The sequence below is a fragment of the Thalassophryne amazonica genome, chromosome 6 (genome assembly GCF_902500255.1).
Source record: "Thalassophryne amazonica chromosome 6, fThaAma1.1, whole genome shotgun sequence".
NCBI lineage: Eukaryota > Metazoa > Chordata > Actinopteri > Batrachoidiformes > Batrachoididae > Thalassophryne > Thalassophryne amazonica.
In genome coordinates, this window is record NC_047108.1 from 90481663 (window position 1) to 90492587 (window position 10925).

At 40.7% G+C, this 10925-nt stretch overlaps 1 protein-coding gene across 7 annotated transcripts in view; it reads left to right on the forward strand.

Moving 5' to 3' along the window:
- LOC117512625 (IQ motif and SEC7 domain-containing protein 1-like) overlaps positions 1-10925 on the forward strand; it is a 364856-nt gene that overhangs the window by 341434 nt on the left and 12497 nt on the right. For all 7 annotated transcript variants that reach the window (XM_034172769.1, XM_034172770.1, XM_034172775.1 and 4 more), the window contains 3 exons: positions 2353-2478; positions 2583-2682; positions 2931-3092. In XM_034172769.1, coding sequence (XP_034028660.1) covers positions 2353-2478; positions 2583-2682; positions 2931-3092 — 388 coding nt within the window. The remainder of the gene's footprint in view (positions 1-2352; positions 2479-2582; positions 2683-2930; positions 3093-10925) is intronic.

The following is a 10925-nucleotide window of genomic DNA, read 5'->3' on the forward strand; positions in this document are numbered from 1 at the left end:
GCAGGCTTACTTGTAGTTCCTAGGGTTTGTAAGAGTAGAATGGGAGGCAGAGCCTTCAGCTTTCAGGCTCCTCTCCTGTGGAACCAGCTCCCAATTCAGATCAGGGAGACAGACACCCTCTCTACTTTTAAGATTAGGCTTAAAACTTTCCTTTTTGCTAAAGCTTATAGTTAGGGCTGGATCAGGTGACCCTGAACCATCCCTTAGTTATGCTGCTATAGACGTAGACTGCTGGGGGGTTCCCATGATGCACTGTTTCTTTCTCTTTTTGCTCTGTATGCACCACTCTGCATTTAATCATTAGTGATTGATCTCTGCTCCCCTCCACAGCATGTCTTTTTCCTGGTTCTCTCCCTCAGCCCCAACCAGTCCCAGCAGAAGACTGCCCCTCCCTGAGCCTGGTTCTGCTGGAGGTTTCTTCCTGTTAAAAGGGAGTTTTTCCTTCCCACTGTAGCCAAGTGCTTGCTCACAGGGGGTCGTTTTGACCGTTGGGGTTTTACATAATTATTGTATGGCCTTGCCTTACAATATAAAGCGCCTTGGGGCAACTGTTTGTTGTGATTTGGCGCTATATAAAAAAATTGATTGATTGATTGATAGAGGCCACTGTTGCTTGTTTAGTACTTTCATCATTACATCAAAGCTGCATTGAACAGTCAGAATGGTATTTAATGTAAAATATAATGTATGACTTTTAATATATATTTTTAAAATCTATTTTTCTGTTAATTGGGTAGATAGAAAGCTGAGACAGAAATATTACAAAGGTCTTCCACTTTGGGATTTGAACTGGGGCCATTTCAGTTGATGGCATGTTGTACACCAGGGTACCCTACGTTTAGGAATTGAACTTAATTGTATTTTTTTCTTTTTTTTTTTTTTTTTCTTTTTTTTGTGCTTTATAAAAACACAGCCAACCATAGAAACAGTATGTTTTGGGACTACAGTAATATCAAGGAAATTAACCAAATATGAATTAAAATCAGTGGTGCCATAATCTGTGTTTCTGTGTGGCCTTGACAGTTGATCAGTTCTGCCCAAAACTGAATCACCTTAAGGTTGACTAACACACAATCCTTCCACCCCGTGTTTAATCCATATTGGCTCCAAAGTGTTTTCTATTCAACAGTTATGACCTTGAGTTTGTTCTTTCAGGGCCATACAGTCAAAGGTCATGTGGCCAATGTACCGTAGGCGTATCGTTAACCCGCTCCTCTAAATAACCATCCTAAATGAGTTTAACCATTCAAGATTATCCAAAGTCAAAACCCATGTGGCCAATAGAAAGGTGGTAGAGGACTTCATATTATTGTGTAATAGCAGCCACAGGTGCACGAGTAATCAGTTCCTTGAAATATCCATTAAAATGAGTTTAACATTTCAAGATCTTTATAACCTATAAAGATATATTACTTCATGTTAGTGTTTGGCGGATATTCTAAAAATTTTGATATTAGTGTTTAATGTTGAGTTTTAACCAATTGCAGGCAAGACAATGAGATCCCAGAAGTTGGGGGGGGGGGTCTATGGTAGGAGCTCCTGGGTTTTGGGCAAATTTTGACAGCCAAGCAGGAAAAGTTGGGAATACTTCATCCAGATTATCCTAAAAAAAAATAATAATAAAAAAAAAATCTTTCAGGAATAATCCTGAAAGTTGTCATGCCTGAAAATAAAAATCACTCTCTTTGTCTAATCTTCGATCATTCCCCCAATGTGGGGTCGCCATCAAAAACCTCATCTTGAGTTCTTTTGTTAATGCACACGGTTCCGAAAACACTACATCTGTATGTATTACTGTTGCATGTGGGGGTAATCAGAGTTGCATATGAAGAGTTTAGATGCAAAATGCTATAAGCCCAAAACCACATTTAGTTGAGGCCAACATGCACTTGGCTGCTGAGGTCAGTATCTGTTTGCAAAATATTTCAGAATTTGAACACACCATTTTCATTTTACTTCTGTAAATCTGTGCATGTTCCAGTGTGAATTCAGATTTTAAAATGCATTTTTACGGTTTTCAGGAAAATGGACTTATAGCATTTTGCATCTAAACCCTTTAATTGAAGGTTTTCTCAGTATACTTCATCATTTATTATATTATATTTTATATATCATGTACAGTCGCACATTTCCGTGTGTATCCTTTCCCTGACTGATAGTTTCTTTTCTTGGTTTGTCAATTGGATATTTAACGAGATAAACTATATAATTCCATAAGTAGCATACAAAATGTAAAAACATCAGTCCATATGTCACAAAGAAAGTAAACCATGGAGGGTTTTTTCTGTTCTTTATTGCATTGCAGACTGAGGACATAATCAATCCTCTTTTTTTCTCATTTCTGCATTGAAGGTTCTGTCGTTACCCCATCGCCGCCTGGTGTGTTACTGCCGTTTGTTTGAAGTGCCGGATCCCAACAAGCTCCAGAAGCTCGGCCTTCACCAGCGTGAGATCTTCCTCTTCAACGACCTCCTCGTGGTAACGTCTCCTCCTCTCCAATCACGTCTCCATTTGAAATTTCTCTTTAGTTTTTATAATTATTTCTCATTTTAAACTAATTCCTGGATGCTGAATGACTTCAGGTAACCAAGATATTCCAGAAAAAGAAGAACTCTGTGACGTACAGCTTCAGACAGTCCTTCTCTCTGTACGGGATGCAGGTCATGCTGTTTGAGAATCAGTGTAAGTGTTACACAACATTTCCTCTCGTCCATCTGCACAGCATTAGCCCAAAGTGTTTACATCCACGTCCACAGCCGCTGGTTTAGATCAGTATCACGTCCAAGAGAAATGAGACTTTGCACCCAGGATCTGAAACATTGTTTATAGGCTCCAAACTTCGGACAGACGGGCTTGATGTGTTTTTACGTGGTTTTGATCAATGGCTCTTGTGTAAAATGTCTCTCCCTCTCTGTTTGCCATTGGCCCAGATTACCCCAATGGAATCAGACTTACATCAGCGATACCAGGTGCAGACATCAAAGTACTCATCAACTTCAACGCGCCCAACCCCCAGGACCGCAAGAAATTCACAGACGACCTACGGGAATCCATCGCTGAGGTCCAGGAAATGGAGAAATACAGAATAGAGTGTGAGTTGAGTTTTCGTGTGTCTCTGACACCCCCACTGCCGACTGCCAACCTCCGGCTGTGTAAAATAGAAACAAGGCATGGTCCTCATTACCCGACTGCAGTTTATGAAGGAGACTGTTTACAGATTTCACAGGATTGCTACGCAAAAGGCGAGCAGTGTTTTCCTGGACACGTGAACAGGATGTTGGAAATTAGAACTCAAAAGCAGACATTCATGTGTCTCAAACTACAAAAACTGCATTATGCTCCAAGTCAGAAGCAGAAGAAAAAGTATTTATTTAATGTATTTAAAAAACTGCGCATTCTGTCGTCACAGAATAAATACAACGGACAGAGCGGGTCAGCAAAAGACATCTAAGAGCATAGCGTCATAACAGATCATATTACAACAGAGGGAAGGATTGGAAAGATGTTTCAAATAGTAAAGAGTCCTGTAAATCCTATAAAAGTCTCTGAGGTCCACTGGGGCCGGTGCTTATCTCCAGATTTAATGGCATGAAGCAGAAGAGAGTTTAAATCTCTCCCAGTCCATCACAGGTTACTTCCCCAGCCAAGACCCAGCTGGTAGGACTGGGACAAGGCAGATGAAGTGTTTTGTCCAAGAACACGGGCAGGTAGTATGACCAGTGTTAATCCTACCCGGGTCTTATTGTAATCCTGTCCCTTACAAAGTACAAAGTCAAACGAGTCCACAAACTGAATTTATTCAAAGTCATGTTGAAAAACAGGCCTGGGTTCCCAGAGATGCAGCCCACACAGGGGCCCCATCTTGTGAAAGACCCCGAACAAAGCCAACAAGTAGTTTTTATAACAGACAATGTAGGCGGTACAGTGGGTGGGTTTTATTCCCGCTGCACCGAACCTTATTGACTCGTGTAGACAGAGGGGAAACCCTGCCCCTTGTCTTCAGCCCACAGTTGTTCGGGACCTGGTGGAACCTAACTCCTTTGTTTGCTGGACTTTCTGATCAGATAAAACCAGTTCAGACCAGTTGACGTGCGTACTCAAACAGTTACAGTGAGGAAAATAAGTATTTGAACACCTGCGATTTTGCAAGTTCTCCCACTTACAAATCATGGAGGGGTCTGAAATTTTCATCTTAGGTGCATCCACTGTGAGAGACATAATCTAAAAAAAAAAAATTCGGAAATCACAATGTATGTTTTTTTTTTAAATAATTTATTTGTATGTTACTGCTGCAAATAAGTATTTGAACACCTACCAACCAGCAAGAATTCTGGCTCACACAGACATGTTAATTTTTCTGCTGCAAATAAGTATTTCAACACCTGTGAAAATCAATGTTAATATTTGGTACAGTAGCCTTTGTTTACAATTACAGAGGTCAAACGTTTCCTGTAGTTTTTCACCAGGTTTGCACACAGTGCAGCAGGGATTTTGGTCCACTCATCCATACAGATCTTCTCCAAATCTTTCAGGTTTGGAGTTTCAGGTCCCTCCAAAGATTTTCTATTGAGTTCAGGTCTGGAGACTGGCCAGGCCACTCCAGGACCTTGAAATGCTTCTTACGGAGCCCCTCCTTAGTTGTCCTGGCTGTGTGTTTGGGGTCATTGTCATGCTGGAAGACCCAGCCATGACCCATCTTCAATGCTCTTACTGAGGGAAGGAGGTTGTTTGCCACAATCTCACAATACATGACCCCATCCATCCTCCCTTCAATACGGTGCAGTCGTACTGTCCCCTTTATAGAAGAGCACCCCCAGAGTATGATGTTTCCACCCCCATGCTTCACGGTTGGGGTGGCTTTCTTGGGGTTGTTCTCATCCTCTAAACATGGTAGGTGGAGTTGATTCCAAAAAGCTCTATTTTGGTCTCATCTGACCACATGACCTTCTCCCATGCCTCCTCTGGATCATCCAGATGGTCACTGGTGAACTTCAAACGGGCCTGGACATGTGCTGGCTTGAGCAGGGGGACCTTGCTGCCCTGCAGGATTTTAAACCATGACAGCATCATGTGTTACTAATGTAATCTTTGTGACTGTGGTCCCAGATCTCTTCAGGTCATTAACCAGGTCCTCCTGTGTAGTTCTGAGCTTTCTCAGAATCATCCTTACCCCACAAAGTGAGATCTTGCATGGAATCCCAGACCGAGGGAGACTGACAGTCATCTTGTGTTTCTTCCACTTTCTAATAAATAATCATAACAGTTGTTGTCTTCTACCAAGCTGCTTGCCTGTTGTCCTGTAGTCCATCCCAGCCTTGTGCAGGTCTACATTGTCCCTGGTGTCCTTAGACAGCTCTTTGGTCTTGGCTATGGTGGACAGGTTGGAGTGTAATTGATTGAGTGTGTGAACAGGTGTCTTTTATACAGGTAACAAGTTCAGAATCAGATCAGAATCAGAAGAAGTTTATTGCCATTGCCAATGAACAGGATTCACAGACTAGGAATTTGCTTCGATATAATGGTGCAACATTAAACAGAGAGCAATATAAAATGCTAAGATAAAATATAAAATTTGTGCCAAAATAAGACAAAATATAAGATAAAAAAAAATTACATATGAAATATGAAAGGCTGTGTGCAACAGAAAAACAGAAAGAAAGAGAAACAGAAAAAACAGTGCAGTGGGAGGAGTGCAATTAAAACCAAAGTACACTGTCTAAAGTGACCAGTGCTAAAATGATAAGGTCACAGAGTTAAGGTTAAGGTGACTGAGTTATGAGGAGTTCATGAGTCTAACGGCAGAGGGGAAGAAACTGTTCTTATGGCGGGAGGTTCTGGTCCGGATGGACCGTAGCCTCCTGCCCGAGGGGAGTGGTTTGAACAGACCGTGTGCAGGGTGAGAAGGGTCAGCTGTGATCCGACCTGCTCGGCCCAGAGTCCTGGAGACGTGCAGGTCGTGGAGAGATGCAAGGCTACAGCCGATCACCTTCTCAGCAGAGGCCACAATGCGCTGCAGTCTGTGTCTGTCCCTGGCTGTGGCCCCAGCGTACCACACCGTGATGGAGGAGCAGAGGATGGACTCGATGATGGCCGTGTAGAAGTTCAAACAGGTGCAATTAATACAGGTAAAGAGTGCAGAATGAGAGGGCTTCTTAAAGAAAAATTAACAGGTCTGTGTGAGCCAGAATTCTTGCTGGTTGGTAGGTGCTCAAATACTTATTTGCAGCAGTAACATACAAATAAATTATTAAAAAAATCATACATTGTGATTTCCGGATTTTTTTTTTTTTTTTTTGATTATGTCTCTCACAGTGGACATGCACCTAAGATGAAAATTTCAGACCCCTCCATGATTTCTAAGTGCGAGAACTACGTAAAACTCGCTAAAATATATAAACATTTAAGCATAGCAAATACTTCAAACCCAGGTCTACATGTATTAGTACTCAACTCCTTGTCACTACCTGCCTGACATACTAATGAGTAGGTGTGTGTGTGGGTGTGTGTGTGTGGGGGGGGTCCACAGTCATCTTTTAAGTCACTTTACTATCTTCTTCTCATATTCCGTTTTGGTATTATGTGGGAATAGAAGGCAGCGTCAATGAAACAAAAAAGTCCCACCATGTTTCTCCCCACTTCCATGCTAGTATCATACATGGATTTCTTCCCTCAAGAGCTGAGTGAGGAGAAAATGTGAATGATTTCCAAAGTATTTAATATTCTAGCAGAGTAACTATTTTGAATGTGTTGCTGTATTACTCTCTTGTTTTGACAGAGTTTGATATAATATTGAAATGTGCGAGCTGCTGTTTGTAGGGTCAGCATTCTTTTTCCATCTCACGATAATCCTCCATGATAGGACAAAACAGTATTAATCCAGTCAGAAGTAGGACAAGTAAATCCTGTACAAGTAGGACAAGTAAGTCCTGTACAGGCCCCAAGGCCCATTCGTGCCAGTGCTTATCCACTGATACCGTAGTATGAAGTGTATGAGCATCTACGAGTCCCCCTGGATGGGACTCCAGTCTGTCACAGGTTACTTCCCCAACTGTGGCTGGTATTTCTTCATAGCTGGGTGGACTGGGACGATGCAGATGAAGCATCTTGTCCAAAGATACCGACAGGTAGTGTCACAGTCAACTAAACCCAGGTCAGCACACTGGTAGCACAGCTGCTGTCCCACTGAACTACGTGCTCCACATAATCATGACAAATACAAGATGTGTGGCTCAGAGAAAAGTACAATTTCTCAAACACAACATAATAATGATCAGACAATAAGTAAAATACTGTTATCTTTCCTGTGGTGTTTTGGATCAGTTTTTCAGATCGGGTTTTGAAGATCCCCCCCCACCAAGTCTCACATTCCTTTATATTGCTCACATTTTTGTGCAGGATTGTCAAACCTCTGTGGTTACTGTGTCGAGGGTTTATTTTGTTTTGTTCCCCCTGGTATGTGAAACCAATTTACATGGTGGTAGGTTCAGTTCAGCTGACAGTCAGTGAATACATTTGTATTCAGTAGGGATGTCCTGATCATATTTTTTCCTCTGATCCAAGTCATTTATTCTTGAGGATCTGTTGATACTGAGACTATATTTTCCAAGATACTGCTCTTCCACAGAGCACATTAATGTGAATCCATATGAATATGCTTACAATTTAACAGCTCTGCCAAACAAGCTACCTTCAACCCAAGCAGCTTCTAAATGGCTGTTTATTTATTTATTTTCTTTCTACTTATCGCAACATTATAGCAGAATATTGATTAAACAATGTTTTAGTTGTTTAAAATACAATTATTATTATTATTATTATTATGTGCAAAAAAAAGTCTGTAAAATGTCTTTAAAAGTAGATTAGTCTCTGTGATCATGAGGAAAATATATACATGGATCAGAAACAGAATGCATATTTAAAGTGAGGGAGAGTGAAATATGTTTTTAAAACTTGTACCACTGCAAGACTGGCAGAGCATTGTGTTATTTCTCCATCCTCACTGGGCTTATAAAACGGAGCAAGGCCAACGCATACTGTTGATGATTTGTGTGGACAAAATAGAGTTGTTACATATATAAAGCAAAGGAGAGCATTAAGGCATCTTGACACTTGCAAGCATTTAATCTCCGCACTGCCGCACAGTTTGTCGTGCCAATGCGACCCGTTGTGTTCTGCTGGACGCTGCGTTATATAAAATAATTATTTCATAGCGGATTAATCATTTGCTCTGAGTTTTTACTGATGAAACCACCTCTAATCGCTCCGGAATTGCAGAGGAATTTTCTATAGCTGTAGCTGTTCTCGTGCGCTTCATGACGTGGAGAACGCATTTGGAATCATCTCAAAGGTAATTATTTGTAATTTTTTTATGACTTGCATGTTGTTATTTTCTTCCAATGAATAGATAATATCAAAAACATCAAGAAATTCAGAACATTTTCTTCCCAAATATAGAACAAGATCCCCCCCATTCCATCAGCAGCCGATAATACTTAGCTGCTTCATGACCTTTACCCAGTACCTGAAGGATCTTTTCTAGCTTGTCTACTGATTTGGGGAGACCTAAATGCAACCCAAAATTCCCCTGTAAGTACATGGCGAAGTTGAAAATATCTCCAGAATTGAGTTTTCGTTAAGTAAGTAAGTAAGCTTTATTTATAAAGCGCCTTTCACAGACCAGGTCACAAAGCGCTGCACATGGCATACAAAAATAATCTAAAAATAACATACGAAAACAATAAAATACAATATTAGGCTAAAAAGCTAACTTAAAGAAATGCGTCTTTAGTTGCCTTCTAAAAGTATCTATACAATCCAGAGAACGAAGGGCACAGGGAAGCTCATTCCAGAGGCTAGGCGCCACCACTTTAAAAGATCTGTCCCCGCGAGTTTTAAAACGGGTCAGAGGAACCATCAACAGGTTCTGATTGGACAACCTGAGGCTCCTGGAGGAAGCATAAGGCTGGATCAGGTCCCTGATGTAGTCCGGTGCCTGTCCATGCAGAGCTCTAAAAGTCAGTACCAGGATTTTGTAATGAATCCTGTAGGAGACAGGCAGCCAATGCAAAGTATTAAGAATAGGAGTAATATGGTCCCTCCTGCGGTTGCGGGTAAGCAGGCGCGCAGCAGAATTTTGCACAACCTGCAGGCGGGCTAACTCCTTCTTATTCAGACAGGTGAAGAGACTGTTAGAATAATCCAAACGCGATGAAACGAACGCATGAACAATCATCTCAAGCTCTTTTAAAGTCACCATCTTATGGAGCTTAGAGATGTTCCGAATTTGGAAAAAACACTTCTTAACCAGGTAATTTGTGCTTCAGATTTGTCCCAATTGACTCTATATCCAGAGAAACTCGAAAATGTACTAATTGTATTAAACAATGAGGGTATTGACACTGCAGGGCCTGATACCAGTAGCCATATATCATCTGCGAACACCATTATTTTATGTATAGAACCATTATATACAACTCCCGGAAAATGATCATCCCTTACTGCGGCTGCCAAGGGTTCCATCATCAGGCAAAACAGAAGAGGGCTAAGAGGTGAACCCTGATGTGTACCCCTCCCCAATCCAAAATATGAAGAGATGTAGCCATTAGTCTGTACTGCTGCTTCTGGTCCACTATACAACAGATGTATTCACTTTATGAAAATTTTCCCAAAACCAAGAATTTGTAAAACTCTAAACAGAAAACCCCATTCTACCCTATCAAATTCCTTTTCAGCATCAAGAGATACAGCAGCAACTGGCAAACTAGAATCCAAAACTGCCATATTATATTAATAAATTGTCTAATATTATCAGCAGAACTGCATCCCCGAATGAACCCCACCTGATCTTCGTGTACCACAGAGGTCATTACCTTTCCAGTCTATCTGCAAGTACTTTAGACAGAATTTTTGCATCTAATGGAATGAGGGAAATCAGACAATAATTCTTGCAGAAGCAAGGATCTTTTCCCTTCTTAAGAACCAGTATTATCAAAGCCTTTGATACAGTAGCTGGCAATTTCCCCTTTACAAATGCTTCATTATACATACTAAGTAGCAAAGGTGTCAGTTCAGTGGCATAACATTTAAAAAAAATTTAGCTGTGAATCCATCTGGTCCTGGGGCCTTTCCCGTCAGTAGCCCTAGCCCTTTGATTACCGTAACAATTTCTTCCTTAGTTATTGGTCTGTCAAGGTCCATCCGTTGTGATTCAGAAAGTTTGGGTAGATTCAGTCCTTGAAAGAACATATCCATATCCTTTTCATTTCCCTGCGTGTCTGCTGTATATAAATTTACATAAAAGTCTCTGAACATATTGTTAATATCTATTGTTTTAGCTTTCAGTTCCCCCTTTTCTGATCTTACTGCCGATATAATAGATGAGAACTCTTTCTGTTTTAAACAGTTTGCCAATAATTTGCCTGATTTGTTGCCATATTCAAAATATTTCTGTCTCATTCTAAAAAGCAAAAATTCCACTTACTGTGACAGTGTACAATTATAATCATATTTGAGTTGTGTGAGAGCTCTTAAATCCTCTAAATTGAAATTGTCTTTTAATTTGGTCTCGCTTTTCTTGATCTTGTCTTCAATCTCAACCTGTTTTAGCATGCTTTTTTCCTTAGGAGGCATGCTGAATAATATACCCTCTTAATACCGCCTTTAATGCCTCCCAGACAGTCCCTGCAGAAGGCGCTGTTGGTTCATTTAACTGGACATATTCTTTAATTTGATTTCTTAACGCTTCTTTATATTCCAATTTCAATAGCAGGGATGAATTAAATCTCCATCTTGGCATTCGAGTCCTGTGACAAAAAGGCATTATCTCCAAGCTGACTGGCGCATGGTCAGAAATTAGAATACTTCCAATAGAACAAGAAATGACTGACTGCAAGAGGCTTTTAGAAAGAAGAAAAAAATCTATCCGG